This window comes from Thunnus albacares, chromosome 24, assembly GCF_914725855.1.
Source record: "Thunnus albacares chromosome 24, fThuAlb1.1, whole genome shotgun sequence".
NCBI lineage: Eukaryota > Metazoa > Chordata > Actinopteri > Scombriformes > Scombridae > Thunnus > Thunnus albacares.
In genome coordinates, this window is record NC_058129.1 from 11,177,074 (window position 1) to 11,195,752 (window position 18,679).

The window sequence follows — 18,679 nt, forward strand, 5'->3', positions numbered from 1 at the left end:
AACTGAATTGGCCTCTATAGTTTTGAATAATACTGTAGTTAACTTAGGTTGTAGTTTCTTGTGAAGGCTGTGACAACTAATCAAAGACTGATGGGTTTCACCTGATCTGAACTGTTGCCGCTGACAGACTCTGTGTGCTGATCGTTCTCAGCTGGTCTTGATCGCTGAGATGACGAACTGGTAAATGAGAGCCGAGCGAGCGGGAATGTGTTTACTATGGGAGGCTGGTTAGCTGGGGGAAAGACTGTCTGAAGGAGGGTTATGTCATAGCTTCACCAGTCCTATCCTCGGTCCACTAAGAACACGCTGTTGTCTGATGAACTCATCTGTGTAAAATAAAGTCTATATTCTCCGTACATCGTTGTAAGTGTGTGTTGTTCTCAGATCTCTGACACCGGCATAAAACAAGCTTTTCTTTTAAATCAGTTTCTCAAACAGAGCAACAAAGATCACATCAACTTTGAACACACGTTCATCTTAGCAATATGACTACAGTATATGTTTGCTTACAGGCGCACATCTTTTGGCGTATCGATGAGCAAAATCCCACACCAGCCTCTTTAAGTTCAGATCCTTTGAGAAGGATCTTTCAGCACTTGCGACACTCACAGGTAGAATAAGAAATTGTTTAAAAGTGCGCCCGAAATAGTTTATGGGGGACACTAATGCACGTCTAAATGCGCGTCTAAATGAGATGACTTGTTCTGGAAAACAAATACTACAAATAAAAGTCAACTCCAACAGCGAACCTGCATCGATGCTGACTTACTGAGGACCTGCAACGCCTGTTGTGTTCGTCATGGAGGCGCTGCGTACAAATGTTAAGTTCCGTGCGACAACCTGTACAAACATTTACTAGTAATCTGCTCAAACTAACACAGACATTTAATATTGCCACGCAGATGTTAAAAACTTAAAGGTTACATTGTATTTAGATCAAATACACCATTCTCTAGTCTAGAAAACAGTAGACGTGTTTATTTGATTGTAACATGTTGCATATTTACAGGGAATGTTGCTAAAAAACAAGCCGCTTATAAACATAAGAATGCAAAAGGAAAAGATGTTTACAAAGAAAAGAAATGCAACTAAAGAGTCTTGGGAGTAAATCTGGTATTATTATATATGTATGTGTAGTATTATATATGATGAAATCTACCTATATGTTTGAAATTAGTGTCATTTTTTATTTCAACAAAACTGGTTTGGACAGGAAGTTTAATTTATTTCCATGGAACATGAATACATTTTAAAAAGTTTGACAGTCCCTTCGTGTATCCTTCATATCTCCAGAGACAACGAAGTTCACAACCTCTGGTTATTATATCCCAGTTAGTGACTACAAATGTATAAAGGAAAAGGTAAACACATTTATTGTTTCAGGAGGAAAACATTCATTAATGTTTGTGCACAAATGTAATTACCACAGATAAATTCTATTAATGCACAACAGGCTTTCAGTAATACTTGCAGTGTTACTGTACCATTGTATTGCCATTTACATGTGAAATTTAGCAAATAACAACATAACTCGGGATATGTGATGTAAATAATGACGCTAGAAGGAAAACTTTTTTGAATTGCATCATAGCGTGGTCTTTAAAAATTGAACTGAAGAGACAGTTGTGTCCTGCTCGGCCACAGGTCGTCCTGCTCCCACAGTAACTCTGAATGTCCCACAACAAGACCTCTACTTCTCTCACAACAGCACAGTCAGTGTCACCAACACCAATGGTGCAGTCACCGTCACCACTACAGCTGTGCTGTCTGGTCTCCATGGAAACAGTGCACAAGTTGGATGTGCAGCACGACTGCTCTCAGTCCCTGAAATTCAGGTGTTTAAGACGATTCCTGCAGTGAAACAATCGTCTGCTGATGGTGAGAAACACTTCCAAAACCACAGATTTATAAACTGATTATCACTTTATGATTCTGATATTTGTTTTTCTTTCTTCAGGTTTTGATGATGAATCTGGATCCAATAAGAGTAAGTTAACCTTAAAGTTGTCTCAAGTCAAAATTCACATTTAAACTGTAGTTGCTTTATGAATGTTTAGTGTTCATATCACATGTTTTCCTCTTTTTCTCATAGATTTCACTTTGATCATTACATTGATCACAGCAGTGGTCGTTGTTTGTGTTGCTGTAGTCGTCACTGTCCTGCTCAGACGTAAACATAAGAACAGGTAATTTCAACTTTCAACTCAATATCTGTCTTGTTGTGATACCAGTGTCTCACAGTTAATATGGTAATAATTTATTGACATTAAGAGGAAACACAGAACTTAAAGAATCTATACAGACAACACCTATAAATAAATAATATATAAATGTTCTTAAATCCTTCAGTCTGTCACACAGGGATGCTGAGGAGATGGAAATGACACAAGAACCAATCGAAGACCCTGATGAGTAAGACAATTTCATAATTATTCACTTGTTTATATTTATTATTAATTGCTTCTTCAGAAAATTATTTAATCTGTCTTCCCTTTGTCTGTTATGGTTAGGGTTAGTATTTAAGTTCCTTTCTGTCTCTATATCTCTCTAACTAATGTGTTATTTATACATGAAGCTGATTCTGATGCACTTTACTCTTCATGGTCCATTGTGTACTCATAGTCAGCCTGTTTATCCACATAACTGTTAACTGTCAGAGTCATTCAGTGATAGAAATATGTATGACGTATTGTAATAATGTGAGTGGAAACTGACTCATGTCTTGTTTTTATCTGACGGTGAATCTGGAGAACGAACAGATCAGGAAATGGTCACCTTAGAAGAAAGATCCAAAAGAGGAGAAACCAGAACCACCATCTTCTACAATTAGAAGTCTATTTAGTGACAAACAACCTACAAAGACTGTAGTTTCAATATGAAGTCAGTCAGATTTGAACAAAGCTGCATCAAATCATGTGTTGGTAAAATGTTCAGACATTGTAAAAGAACCAAAAAGTGTCCTGAACAAGATGAATCTCTCATCTTATATCTCCAGATCAAAAACATTAATGTACACAGAGGTTTTGATGTTTTTGTATTATTTTTTACCATATTTTTGTCATAACATTTTAAAGTTTTTAAGACAAAATAAATAATTGAATGTTTCCTTTGACTTTGTTTCTCTTCTTTCTTGCTGTTTGTTGGGACTTTAAACTTTACCAAGTATTTTGTAACATTTATAATATAATTCTGATATATTGTTTTACACCAATTTATTGTTGCCTCATCAATTTTTTTAAAGTGAAATGGTTATAACTTTTGGTTTTGTCCCTCTGTCACAACTACTGTCTCAGTCCTGCTCATTTAGTCCTTTCTGTCTCTGTCTCAGCCTCCAGCCTCCTTCTTACTTCTCAAGACCTCTTACATCGACATTGAACCTTCCATTCTCTGCCATTCATCACCTGACCACCAGGTGGCCTCAGACTTCTCCACTGGTCTGCTCACCTGTTCTCACCTGTTTGCCTGATAACTTGAACTTTGAACTGTAAAGTAAAGTGCCTTTACCTGATGTGATGTTGTTGTTCCTCCTGACTGGCTTCTGTTAAGCAGATTGTTTCTTTTCTTCATGGGTAAGAGAGAGATGTTACAGCAGTCTGTACTTTTATAGAAGTCTGAAATTGCTGAAATTGCTGAAATTGAAAGCAGTGTGGTGGATTCCTGTGTATTTTTAACTCTGTTAACACTGTTAAAGCCTGACACTTTGCACGAAACACAGGATCTTCCGCAAAAAAAAAAAAAAAAAAGAATGAAAGAAACCGGATGTTACCGAATTGTTTCTTTGCTCCGTGGGACACTTTGAGACCAATGCGCTGTTTTATATTACATTTTAGAAACAAATCTATGTAGGACTATATCTATTCTAGTGATAGTAATGTTAATGATATTAACATTACGAGTTAACGTTTGGGTGACATTTCAAGAGGACACAGAACCACCACAAACAAACGGAGTTAAACAAGAAAAAGGGAGGACAGACAGGAGGACGTGGACGTTGTGTGAACTGTCTTGGAAAATTAGACAAGGTAAGTATTAGTTTTGTTTGTAAATGTGTCAATATATTTTGTAATTCTATTGTTTTTCTCTGCGGGGACAAGACGATCTGAATAAATATTTGCAAAGATGATTGCAAAACAGAAATTATTTGGAGTAAAGACCTAAGAGTCCTCCAAAATCTACTTGCATGGCTTGGACACGTTTTATGCTGTCATCCTATTTGCTTAATTTTTCTCTGACGTGACAACTGTAGAGCCAGAATTGGTCAGTAAATGGTCACCGCAGTTCCCTTCATGTGATTATTTATAACCATAGATAGATTTTTGTCTTTACATTGAAACCAACAGAGATCAGTGTAGTTGAGTTGAAACTTACAGCAATGATGACACAAGCTGCAGTCATGAAAATCTTTTTTGTTTTGGGAATCTTTGCAAAAGGTAAGAGAGAAATGTTACAGTAGTCTGTACTTTTATTATTATTCTGCTAAATTTTAAAGCACCGTGAAGGATTCCTGCGTGTTTTTACTTCTAATCCAAAGTGAATGTTTTGTGATGAACTATTGAATCCTGCTAACTTATTCTTGTTTCCCACATTAAAAGTGCGACAGGTGAATGTTTCTTGCTGCTGACAGTTTTTATTTACAGCAAACTAAGACAAAAAAGCAACATGGGTAATTAATTAGAAATTTAATTACAATAAATAAGTCTGTCTCAGAAACAGCTACATGTTCCTCTGACTATTTTCAACATCTGTGTTCACAACAACCAACCAGCAACACATTTATGAGTCAACATGAAGTTTAAAGTGACTCACATTCTTTTTCATTTTTAACATCACTGTTCAGTCTCTATAATAAAGTTTGGTACTTTACCTGCAGCCTGTCCTACTTTGAAAAGCAAAACTATATTTGCTGAAATAAATCATATTTAATCACTGAGTTGCAGTTTCACCATTACATTATAAATCATTTTGAGCAGTTAAGTATCAATTTATAATAAGATTTGTTGAAATGTTCACATCAACCTAAAGTTCACACACAGTTTAAACCCCATATTTCTTTTCCTCCATGCAGGTCTAACAGCTGTGATACAAACACAGCAGACTGTGATGGCAGCAGTAGGAGAAGATGTCCATCTCAGCTGTCAGCTCATGGAGTCTAGAGATGTTCTTCAGGTCACATGGCAGAAACTTTCACCTGAGGGGAAGAAGAAGGATCTTGGCAGCTACAACAAATACTTTGGACAAACAGTGAATGATGGTTTTCAGGGGAAAGTGGAGTTTAAAGATGCTGGACTGCAGAACTGCTCCATAGTTATCAGGAAGGTGATGGAGCAGGATGAAGGCTGCTATCTCTGTTTGTTTAACACGTATCCTGATGGTTCTCTGACAGGCAGAACCTGCCTCCAACTCTATGGTGAGCTCCTTTCTTCACTTTTGAAGATATATTTGTGGTGAATTACAGTTTTAACTTGATTCACATTGATGGCAGTTAGAAATGATGGCTGTTAAATTGTCTGCTTGCCGTCATTTTGCCATGAAATACAAATACTTCAAACCACTAAAAGCATGTTGTACATACTCTGTATTTCACACATTTTGCATCCAACTGTCATAAAAGTTAATTTTCTTCCCAAATGTAAGAAGACATGATGGTCATGATATTTCAATTATATTAAAATTATATCAAATTCCTCAATTTCTGAAATGAAATGTAGGAATCAGAGACAACTGCTCATCATAATGTCCAAGAACCCAAAGATTTCTTAAAATACTTGTTTTATTCAGTCTAAAGCTCAAATATATTTGATTTATAATGTTATAAAACAGAGAAAATCAGCAAACTAGTTGATTTTTTTAACAACTTGCTCCATGTGATATTTTTTAATGTTTTGTCTTTGCAGAGCTGCATGAACCCATTCTACAAATCACAGAATCAAACTCTAATGAAGAGACAGTTGTGTCCTGCTCGGCCACAGGTCGTCCTGCTCCCACAGTAACTCTGAATGTCCCACAACAAGACCTCTACTTCTCTCACAACAGCACAGTCAGTGTCACCAACACCAACGGTACAGTCACCGTCACCACTACAGCTGTGCTGTCTGGTTTCCATGGAAACGGTGCAAAAGTTGGATGTGCAGCACGACTGCTTTCAGTCCCTGAAATTCAGGTGTTTAAGACAATTCCTGCTGATGGTGAGAAACACTTCAAAAACCACCAATTTATAGATTCATAATTACTTTATGATTCTGATGTTTTTGTTTCTTATTCACTGAACTGTGATTCAGATAATGTTCACATGGTCTCCTGTCATGAACATCCACTTCCCATTTTATATTTGCGTAATCAATGTTGCTCCATATGACAAATGTTCCTTTTTTTCTCAGATTCCACTGTGATCATTGTGTTTGTGGTATTGGCCTGTGGTTGTGTTGCTGCAGTCATCGCTGTCCTGCTTAAACGAAAATATAACAACAGGTAAGTCTTTCAGTCGATATCTATTGTAATACTTGTGTCTGAGTTAATATTGAAATGAATGTTTGTTCAGCTTTAACTTTTCTTAAATCCTTCAGTTTGTCACACAGGGACTCAGAGATGAATGAGACGCCCAGAGCAACAATTACAAACACTTATGAGTAACACACTTTCATACTATCATCATTCACCTGCATATATTTATCATGTATTCCTAATTATTTCTGATCAGCCTCCATCCTGTTGTGTATTGTCACTTGTTTTGATTCTCACTAACTTGCCTCTTTGTCAAATCAGTTTTATTTTTGTAGCCCAAAGTTGCAAATTTGTCTCAGAGAGTTTTACTATCATTACAAAACATGTTCTCTTTTTTGGACCATTAAGTACTTGTTTTATTAAAGAAAAAGTGATGCAAACTTGTATTAATGTGCTTTTTTCAGGCGTGTTCAGACAACGGATGTTTGAAGATTTGAAGGTTCAAGAAGTTATATTTGACAACAAGGAGACGAAATTTATTAGATTACTAGTTGTAAATGTTACTGATATATATTTGTTTTTGTTTTTTTTTTAATGAAAAGCAAAAACAATCTTTGAACAGTTCTTTATTTTCATATGAAAACTGTGACTTTGAGAAGTATTTGGATGATTTTAAGCTCAGCAAGAACTACTCTCATTCCACTTTGACCAGTAAATGTTATATGTCATGCATTTGCAAAACCAAACCACCTGTTGTTGTTTTCTGTCATTTGAATTATTAACTTGTTTTTATCATGTGAAAATGTTGTATTTAATGTATATTTACCGTTGCTTCTTTTTGTTTTTGTTCTGTTTCTGTCATTCGTGTAGATTTTTAATAAATTGCCACTTGAATATATTTAATATCTGTAAATAAAAATTCACACAATGTCTAAAAGGATCATTTTTGGTGAAATTAGGAGTGTTATTATAAGATTTTGGAGCCAGATGAGCTGTGGCAAATAGCTATGATGATTTATTCTCTTATTAAAAGGTAAAACTGCAACTATCAAACCCTCATACTGTGGTTAATAATGTGTGGTAAAACGGTTGGATGTGATTGCACAACATGGACACCAGAGGTCCCACTGACCTCAAATGTACTGGCGAAGAGTTGAGGCATTATGAGAGATCAGGGACTGAAATGAGGCAGCAGGAACTCAACACTGGTCGGTCGTAGTTTTATGTAGTAACCATGGATTATTCTGCTCCAGTTTCACATTACCTGTAGAACAGGAACACCTCACAGACTGGGAACCAAGCTTGTTTTTGGGAGACTATCATCTGTCCGCAGGTAAATTTAATTTCTGTTTATCTATGGTGAGGACTAGGTCTGAAACTTATTTTCATTATCAATTAATCTGTTGATTATTTTCTCAATTTATCATATTCTCCATGAAATGTCAAAAAAACCCAAAAACATTTACTTTAATATCAGATATATTCACATTTATGAAGCTGGAACCAGTGAATTTTTGGCGTTTCTGCTGAAATCGATCAATTAATCTACTAATCAGTGCAGCTGTAAAAACTGCATTATTCTGCATTATTAAAGACATTTCCATAATCATCAAACTGGATTATGTAATTCCAGTATTAAACACATTTCCCCTGGAGAATTATCATGTCAAAGCTGATGTCTTTGTAAGAAATGAATTCATGTGAAACTGTATTTTTTTAATGTGTTGTCTTTGCAGAGCTGCATGAACCCATTCTACAAATCAGAGAATCAAACTCTACTGAAGAGACAGTTGTGTCCTGCTCGGCCACAGGTCGTCCTGCTCCCACAGTAACTCTGAATGTCCCACAACAAGACCTCTACTTCTCTCACAACAGCACAGTCAGTGTCACCAACACCAACGGTACAGTCACCGTCACCACTACAGCTGTGCTGTCTGGTTTCCATTAAAACGGTGCAGAAGTTGGATGTGCAGCAAGACTGCTGTGTCCTGTGTTTTCTTACAGTGTGATGACGAGAAAAGTAGAGAGGCGGGTGAATTTATTTCTCTTGTAAGTCAGAAATTAAACAGTTATCATGGTGTCAAGAAAACCTCTGATACTGCAATCTCTGCAATATTTAGAGAGACAATATCAGATGTTACAAATTTATGTTCTTGAATTTTGGTTCAAGTGTTTTCATAGATTTCCCAACTTGGATCAGTTTCTCTTCCATCTATTTTCTGATCATCCAGCTCCATTATATTGTGGCTGAATTTGTCTTGGCGTCATGTTGATGGTGTATTGAGGAGATAGTTTGGTAGAGATTATTTGCTGGCTGCTGAAGGCTTGTGTAGGGGTCATCTGGGTCATCTCGGTCCTATAAAAAAAGATCAGAATTTGAATGCATGATGCCTTTCAAAGTCTGACTTAATTATATTGAACAATAGTTGAGACACTGAGTCACTACATTTACTGAAACCTCCACTTTTCAAGGTTCAAATCCACTCACACAGTCCTCTGATCAGAAAGTACATTACTCACCAAAGAGCTGGGAGATTTACATACAGATGATCCAGATGTGTCTGTTCTTTAACAGTTTCTTTAAATAAGAAGAGATATCAGAGTTAGTGACACACCAAACACACACACACACCAGCTCTTCTGTGCTCTCCAACAAAACCACATCATTTTACAAGGTTTAAAAACACTTTAGGGAGAACTTTTCAGCTGGACAGAATTTTTCTGAGGATGAATCCAAGGACAACTCCAGTAACAACAGTCAATGCAGTAACACAACAGTTTATATTAATAAATAATGCACTTTGAATTTTGTGGTCTGTTTTATTAGACGAGACAGGAAACAAAACATCACGTGTTCCTTCATTGTTTCATATAAACCTGAAAGAAAATATACTTTTTAAATGATACACTTGACTTAAATTGAGAACAGGTGTTGAAAAAACTGCATGTAAATGAAACACAGTCGATATAATCATATTGTTTAAGAGCATCTGATGCTTTTAAGTCATTTAAAGCTGCAAATCAAAGCTAAAAAATTACTGCCAAGACCAAAAAACGATGTAGGACATTACTGTCAGCACTAATGCTGGTTTAATTACTGCATGCTTTGATTTAACCTGTAAACCTGAAGTATAGACATCATACTACCATGTTAACAATACAACACAATTCAAAATAATCACTGTAAATTTAATCAAAGTATGAGGAAAAATACATAACATGTGTTTACCTTCCACAGTGATATTATGATGGAGAGTATTTGTTCCTTCAGGATATGTACACTCACAGCTGTAGTTCCCACTATCCACTGGTGTTAAACTGGTCAGGTTAAGAAATATAGTCTGATTCTTTTTCATAAGTGTGAACCTGGAGTCACATCCATGCTCAAAGTCCTGTCCATATTTATACATTAAGCGACACTCTTCTCCTCTGCTCCTCTCTGTTCTGATCTTACATATTATAAGTGTGATGTTATTCAGTGTTTCATTGGTGCATATCGGAGTGACATATGTTTCTCTCCCAGTGCTTTCCACAAAAGTCACTGCAAACAATTAATAATTAAAGTCAGAATGAAACATAAAAAATATTTAATTGTTCCATTTAAATGATAAAGGATAAAAATAAGTTCCTGTACCATGGCTGTTGTTATGTGCAGGTAACAGCAAAAACAGAACAAACCACAGTTTCCAAACAGCCATGCTGGTCGAGAGGTCTGAGTGACAGTTTAAGTGCTGCTGGCAGTGAAGACTTTATTGTACTAAAGAGGGGAAACTGACACACGTCTATGAACTGTTGTTTAGACACCTACAAACTGGTGTGATGTCTTCTTACAAGGAAATGCAAGACATGACTGCTTTCATATTAACACACTGAAGGTGAAACAGAGTAGAACACAGAAAGAAAATATGTCAGAACTTTAGGTCTACAGTCATGTGTTCAGATCACTCTTGGAGCTGGATCCACAAGAATCCAACTAATACAAAGTATCACCTGCTTTATATCTTACAACATCTACACTTAGTAAAAGTTGTACATCATGTAACATGATTTAACTGATATGTTTGCTTTGCAGTCATCACCATGAGTATGAGTTGGAAACAGGAAACAGCATGCTCTTATCACCCTGTAAAAAGGAAACTGCTGCTTCCTCTTCACACAGCACTGTTTTAATATGAAACAATTGTAAGTGACAAGCACACATCACTTGATGCAGGTTAACAGGTCAGTCTGAGCACAAATGAACAGCAACTATATTCTACAAACTAGTTTATGTGACTGACAGACATCTTTCAAGCAGCAGCAAGGTTTGTGTGCACAAGTCAAGTATTATAGACATCAGGAATATTTACTTGTTGATCACAATTATACACTTCCATTGCCTGATATTTATTCTCAAATTCCATTGATTTATATCAATAAAAAGAATCAGAAAATGGCCTCAACTTTTGTGATGAATCTCCAACTCAGGAAGGATGTGAGGTACATTACTCATAACAAGGTTTGTGTGTTAAAAAAAAAAAATAGTGATACTAGAAGAGGGAGTTATATGTTACATACTTTATTGTGTTTGTTGATTTTATCACCCACTGCAACAGTTTTACACAGAGCATTTTTGAACAAACTAACTAACTCACTAACAAGTAAGCAGTAAGAATCAGAGATGTTGAGGTTTCATGTTATTAGTCATGTTGTTAGCTTTTGGAAAATATCAATCCTATCTGATTGAAGAATGTGACTACAAACTTCTAGCTATTAGCCTCATGAAACAGCATGCAAGAACAAGTCACAATGCTAATAACTATATTAAGATACTGTTGTGGACCTGAGATATATTAGACTCACACCACTATCCATAAACATGTATCTCTTACGATCAAGTAGTGAATCTATACACAAAGTCCTGTGTTTTCTTGCTGTATGTTTTCCCACCTTGGATCAGTTTCTCTTTCATCTATTTCCTGATCATCCAGCTCCATCACATTGCTGGCTGTTGTCTTGGCATCATGTTGATGGTGTATTGAGGAGATAGTTTGGTAGAGATCATTTCCTGGCCGCAGAAGGCTTGTGTAGGGGTCATCTGGGTCATATAAAAAAAGATCAGAATTTGAATGCATGATGCCTTTAAAAGTCTGACTTAATTATCTTTAACAGTGGTTGAGACACTGAGTCACTATAATTACTAAAACATCCACTGCATGCACGGTTTTAAAGGCTAGTGCCTCCCCTACAATCTGATTGGCCACCTCAGATGCCTCCCCAAAATTTCTGCCATGTCTTTGGCTTGCACCTTGCTTTATCATACTGTGGGACACCTTAGAGTCTAAGGTGCCCCCACAGTATCATAAAGTGCCCTCTAAGGTGCCCACACAAAGGAGAAACATACAAAGATTCTGTAATGACTGTATACGTGTGGGTAAATCAGGATGAAATGCCCTATAGAGGGCCTCTATATGTGACAATCTGGAATGAAGGATCCTCATGGTGCCCTTTCAGTAGAAGAAACTGTGATAGTGCCCTGTAAAGAACCCCCTAAAAACAAGAAAATATGACGTGTCCTTTAAATGAAGAGGATGTAATGCAGTGCCCTATGATGCTGTTGTAATGGGGTGAGCTGGAGGTTCTGTATGGGTGCCCTTCTAGTGCTAAAGAAAAGAAAAAAGTGCAATTTAGTCTAATTTAAGTCTAACATACTAAAGTGCAGAATTGGGTGCCCTTTCAATGAAAAAAATGTGCCCTATAGGGTGCACTGTATGGGTGAAAAACATTGTGAAGTAAGGGTGCCCTTTATATTTTTTCGTCCCTGCCTCTGAGACAGCCTGAGTCCACCACTGCATTGCGGCCACATCTAGACATCCCTTTGCCACCTCTGCTCTTTCTCTTTTCACTCCCGGACAGATAACTCCTCTCTGTTTTGCGTAACGTTAGTCTATGCAAAAAGTAGTTACCTCAATGTATCATTGCTCACAGAGACGCTGATGAGATGGGGCCCCTCAGGGTGGGTTTCCTAGTACTGGTTGTTGCTGCAATAGTACCGCAGTTAAGTGGGATTCCCACATGCCTCCGTCAATCATACAGGCACAGTGTCTTGGTAGAAACAAATGTGCTGGCCAAACACCCGCCCCACAGCAAGGTGGAAGCCAATGAGGTGGCAGAAATTTTGGGGTGGCCAATCAGATTGTATCAGGGAGCACACTAGAGGTTGGTCTTTTGTGAGGAGGTGTTCCTCCTGCTTCTGGGCTGCAAGAAGATTTGAATAAATATTTGTATAGATTATTGCAAAACAGGAATAAATTGGAGTAAGGACCTATGGGTCCCACCTGTAAGCCTCACAGCTATGTGGGCATTTCAAAACCAGCGTTGTCCTATGGAAGAGGATTAGGGCCACATGTGAAAATGTATTAGAGTTCTGAGTTTAAAGACAGAATTCTGACTTTAATCTCAGAATTCAAATAATTTTTTCACATGTGGCCCTAATCCTCTTCTGTACAGTCTAGCTGAGTGTGCACGTTTAGGCCAAAATCTATCTGCATGGCTAGAACACTTTTTATTGCTGTCATTTCATTTGCTTATTATTCGCTGATGTGACAACTCACTGTAGAGCTAGATATCTCTGTTTGTTTAACACTCTCATTCTAGAGATGTTCTTCAGGTCACATGGCAGAAACTTTCACCTGAGGGGAAGAAGAAGAATCTTGCTACATACAACAAATACTTTGGACCAACAGTGAATCCTGGTTTTCAGGGGAAAGTGGAGTTTAAAGATGCTGGACTGCAGAACTGCTCCATAGTTATCAGGAAGGTGATGGAGCAGGATGAAGGCTGCTATCTCTGTTTGTTTAATACGTATCCTGATGGTTCTCTGACAGGCAGAACCTGCCTCCAACTCTATGGTGAGCTCCTTTCTTCACTTTTGAAGACATATTTGTGATGAATTACAGTTTTAACTTGTTTCACATTGATGGCAGTTAGAAATGATGGCTGTTAAATTGTCTGTTTGACGTCATTTTGTCATGAAATGCAAACATTTCACACCACTGAAAGCATGTTGTACATACTCTGCATTTCACTCACTTTGCATGCAACTGTCATAAAAATTGTCTTCACAAATGTAAGAAGACATGATGGTCATGATATTTCAATTAAATTATTATTGTATCAAATTCCTCAATTTGTGAAATGAAATGTAGGAAACAGAGACAACTGCTCATCATAATGTCCAAGAACCCAAAGATTTCTTAAAATGCTTGTTTTATTCAGTCTAAAGCCCAAATATATTTGATTTATAACGTTATAAAACAGAGAAAATCAGCAAACTAGTTGATTTTCTTTAACAACTTGCTCCATGTGATATTTTTTTAATGTTTTTGCCTTTGTGGAGTATGTTAAATAAAAGATTTTAAGTTAAGGATGTAAGATTTTGGTTTTAATATGATATGATAATAAGACATACAATGTACACTTTGGATTACAGCCAGCAAAGGCCAACAGCATCCATCACAATGCACTTTCCCCTGGACCTTTGTTCCAAAGTAAACGCACAGATGTACCCCATAGTTAAGTACACCAAAATAGAATAACAGCAATCATAACAATAACAGTAACAGCAGCAATAGCTAGGGAAGGACACCAACAGGACCACGAAGGACCGCGAGGGCTCAGCCTGCAACCCAGGGTTTCCTGCGAGATGAGAAAGCACAAAAAACTCTGGGGAAGAAGCCAAGTTAGTAACATACATTGATGGTACATGAATGCATACAGATGGAGAGGAGGAGGAGGAGAGAGGAACTCGGTGCATCATGGGAAGTGCCCCGGGAGTCTAGACCTGTAGCAGCATAACTAAGGGTTGATCCAAGGTGAGCTTGGCCGGCCCTAACTATAAACTTCATTAAAAAGGAAAGTTTTTAGCCCACTCTTAAATGTAGAGAGGATCTGTCCTGTTCAGACATAAACATAAGAACAGGTAATTTCAACTTTCATCTCAATATCTGTCTTGTTGTGATACCAGTGTCTCACAGTTAATATGGTAATAATTTATTGACATTAAGAGGAAACACAGAGCTTAAAGAATCTATACAGACAACACCTATAAATAAATAACATAAATGTTCTTAAATCCTTCATTCTGTCAGACAGGGATGCCGAGGAGATCTTCTGAGTAAGACAATTTCATAATTATTCACTTTACATATTTATTATTAATTGCGTCCTCAGAAAACGATTTAATAAATTTATGTTCAACTAAATGAAATTTAAAAATGGTAAAACGAGGATACAGTTTTACATATGGCTCTTTTCTTTTCTCAGCTGACCCCACTGGGGCTCTGTAGATGAGAGAAGTTTACTTTATCAGACAGTTTAGCTCATTTTTTTCAGATCTTGAAGGCACCAATCACAATCTGCTGAGTTACGTCAAAAATACAATCTGATCTCTTTCTCGGTTTCTCGGCACATTACGTGAAGACGCTTCACTAACACCAGCATCAAAATAACTGAGCTTACACTTGTCTCAGCGTCCGCCCTCATCCTCTCGATAAACTCATGCCCCTGAGTGCGGTATGCAAATCAAAAAGCGAAAGAAACGGATGTTACCATCATTCATCATTCCGGCGCTCAGAGACGTAAAGCGCTGCTTTATATTACATTTTAGAAACAAATCAGTGTATGTTTATGTTTCTTATGTAGACCTATATTTATTCTAGTGATAACTTTTTATTATAACATTGATACCATCAGAGATCAGTATAGTTGACTTGAAACTTGCAGCGATGATGACACAAGCTGCAGTCTTGACAATCTTTTTTATTTTAGGAGTCTTTCCAAAAGGTAAGAGAGAGATGTCACAGTAACCCGTGTACTTACAGTCCTTTTTTCTGCTGTTATTGAAAGCACCGTGGTGTATCCTAAGTATTTTTAACTCTAACTCAAAATGAACGTTTTAAGAAGAAATATTGAATCCTGCTGATTTATTCTTGTTTTACACATTCAAAGTGTGACAGGTGAATGTTTCTTGCTGGTGACAATTTTTATTTACAGCAAACTAAGACAAAAAAGCAACATGTGTAATTTATTAGAAATTTGATTACTATAAATAACTCTGTTTCGAAAACATCTACGTGTTCTTCTTCCTGTTTTCAACATCTGTGTTCATCACAACCAACCAGCAACATATTTATGAGTTAACATGAAGCTTAAAGTGACTCAAACTCTTTTTAATTTTTAACATCACTGTTCAGTCTCTATAATAAAGTTCAGTGCTTTACCTGCAGCCTGTCCTACTTTGAAAAGTAAAACTATATTTGCTTAAAATAAATCACAATTTAACACTGAGTTGCAGTTTCACCATTACATTATAAATCATTTTGAGCAGTTAAGTATCAATTTATAACAGAAATTGTGTTGAAATGTTCACATCAACCTAAAGTTCACGCACAGTTTAAACCCCATATTTCTTTTCCTCCATGCAGGTCTAACAGCTGTGATACAAACACAGCAGACTGTGATGGCAGCGGTAGGAGAAGATGTCCATCTCACCTGCCAGCTCATGCAGTCTAGAGATGTTCTTCAAGTCACATGGCAGAAACTTTCACCTGAGGGGGAGAGGAAGAATCTTGGCAGCTGCGACAAAAACTCTAATCAAACAGTGAATGATGGTTTTCAGGGGAAAGTGGAGTTTAACAGCTATGCTGGACTGCAGAACTGCTCCATAGTTATCAGGAAGGTGATGGAGCAGGATGAAGGCTGCTATCTCTGTTTGTTTATCACGTTTCGTGATGGTTCTCTGACAGGCACAACCTGCCTCCAACTCTATGGTGAGCTCCTTTCTTCACTTTTGAAGACATATTTGTGGTGAATTACAGTTTTAACTTGTTTCACATTGATGGCAGTTAGAAATAATGGCTGTTAAATTGTCTGTTTGCCGTCATTTTGTCACGAAATATAAATATTTCACATCACAAAAAGCATGTTGTACATACTCTGCATTTCACACACTTTGCATCCAAGTGTCATAAAAGTTAATGTCATGATATTTCAGTAATATTATTATTATATCAGATTCCTCAATTTGTGAAATGAAATGTAGGAAACAGAGACAACTGCTCATCATAATGTCCAAGAACCCAAACATTTCTTAAAATACTTGTTTTATTCTGTCTAAAGCTCAAATATATTTAATTTACAATGTTATAAAACAGAGGAAATCAGCAAACTGGTTGACTTGCTCCATGTGATATTTCTTTAATGTTTTGTCTTTGCAGAGCTGCATGAACCCATTCTACAAATCAGAGAATCAAACTCTACTGAAGAGACAGTTGTGTCCTGCTCGGCCACAGGTCGTCCTGCTCCCACAGTAACTCTGAATGTCACACAACAAGACCTCTACTTCTCTCACAACAGCACAGTCAGTGTCACCAACACCAACGGTACAGTCACCGTCACCACTACAGCTGTGCTGTTTGGTTCCCATGGAAACGGTGCACAGGTTGGATGTGCAGCACGACTGCTCTCAGTCCCTGAAATTCAGGTGTTTAAGACGATTCCTGAGGTCAAACAAACATCAACTGATGGTGAGAAACACTTCCAAACCCATCAATTTATACATTTATTATCACTTTATGATTCTGATGTTTTTGTTTCTTTTTCACTGAACTGTGATCCAGATAATGTTCACATGGTCTCCTGTCATGAATATCCACTTCCCATTTTATATTTGCGTAATCAATGTTGTTTCATGTAACAAATGTTCCTCTTTTTCTCAGGTTCCACTGTGATCATTGTGTTTGTGGTATTGGCCTGTGGTTGTGTTGCTGCAGTCATCGCTGTCCTGCTTAAACGAAGATATAACAACAGGTAAGTCTTTCAGTCAATATCTATTGTAATACTTGTGTCTGAGTTAATATTGAAATGAATATTTGTTCAGCTTTAACTTTTCTTAAATCCTTCAATTTGTCACACAGGGACTTAGAGATGAATGAGACGCCCCAAGCAGCAATTAAAGACGCTTATGAGTAACACACTTTCATACTATCATCATTCACTTGCATATATTTATCATGTATTCCTAATTATTTCTGATCAGCCTCCATTCTGTTGTGTATTGTCACTTATTTTGATTCTCACTAACTTGCCTCTTTGTCAAATCAGTTTTATTTTTGTAGCCCAAAGTTGCAAATTTGTCTCAGAGAGTTTTACAATCATTACAAAACATGTTCTCTTTTTTGGACCAATGAGTACTTGTTTTATTAAAGAAATATGAAACGTGAAGTGATGCAAACATGTATTAATGTGCTTTTTTCAGGCGCGTTCAGACAACGGATGTTTGAAGATTTGAAGGTTCAAGGAAGTTACATTTGACAGCAAGGAGACGAAATTTATTAGATTACTAGTTGTAAATGTTACTGATATATATTTGTTTATATATATTTTTTTTTTTAATGAAAAACAAAAACAATCTTTGAACAGTTCTTTATTTTCATATGAAAACTTTGACTTTGAGAAGTTTTTGGATGATTTTAAGCTCAGCAAGAACTACTCTCATTCCACTTTGACCAGTAAATGTTATATGTCATGCATTTGCAAAACCAAACCACCTGTTGTTGTTTTCTGTCATTTGAATTATTAACTTGTTTTTATCATGTGAAAATGTTGTATTTAATGTATATTTACCGTTGCTTCTTTTTGTTTTTGTTCTGTTTCTGTCATTCGTGTAGATTTTTAATAAATTGCCACTTGAATATATTTAATATCTGTAAATAAAAATTCACACAATGTCTAAAAGGATAATTTTTGGTGAAATTAGGAGTGTTATTATAAGATTTTTGAGCCAGATGAGCTGTGACAAATAGCTATGATGATTTATTCTCTTATTAAAAGGTAAAACTGCAACTATCAAACCCTCATACTGTGGTTAATACGGTGAGGTAAAACGGTTGGATGTGACTGCACAACATGGACACCAGAGGTCCCACTGACCTCAAATGTACTGACGATGAGTTGAGGCGTTTTGAGAGATCAGGGAGTGAAATGAGGCAGCAGGAACTCAACACTGGTCAGTCGTAGTTTTATGTAGTAATCATGGATTATTCTGCTCCAGTTACACATCATCTGTAACACAGGAACACCTCACAGACTGGGAACCAAGCTTGTTTTTGGGGGACTATCATCTGTCAGCGGGTAAATTTAATTTCTGTTTATCTATGGTGAGGACTAGGTCTGAAACTTATTTTTATTATCGATTAAT

The 18,679-nt window shown here is 36.8% G+C and overlaps 1 protein-coding gene across 3 annotated transcripts in view; it reads left to right on the forward strand.

Annotated features, from left to right (window-relative positions):
• Window positions 1-18,679, forward strand: part of LOC122976345 (OX-2 membrane glycoprotein-like) — a 65,233-nt gene that overhangs the window by 19,040 nt on the left and 27,514 nt on the right. Inside the window, exons 1-5 of one of the 3 annotated variants that reach the window (XM_044344784.1) lie at window positions 14,631-15,264; window positions 15,906-16,250; window positions 16,698-17,006; window positions 17,199-17,289; window positions 17,397-18,222. In XM_044344784.1, the coding sequence (XP_044200719.1) occupies window positions 15,207-15,264; window positions 15,906-16,250; window positions 16,698-17,006; window positions 17,199-17,289; window positions 17,397-17,451 (858 nt within the window). In that variant the 5' untranslated portion in view covers window positions 14,631-15,206 and the 3' untranslated portion in view covers window positions 17,452-18,222. Of the gene's footprint in view, window positions 1-1,644; window positions 1,879-1,957; window positions 1,988-2,092; window positions 2,187-3,369; window positions 4,023-5,065; window positions 5,408-5,894; window positions 6,186-6,377; window positions 6,469-14,630; window positions 15,265-15,905; window positions 16,251-16,697; window positions 17,007-17,198; window positions 17,290-17,396; window positions 18,223-18,679 lie in introns of those variants that run through there. The other 2 variants (XM_044344781.1, XM_044344782.1) reach the window with 2 other exon arrangements.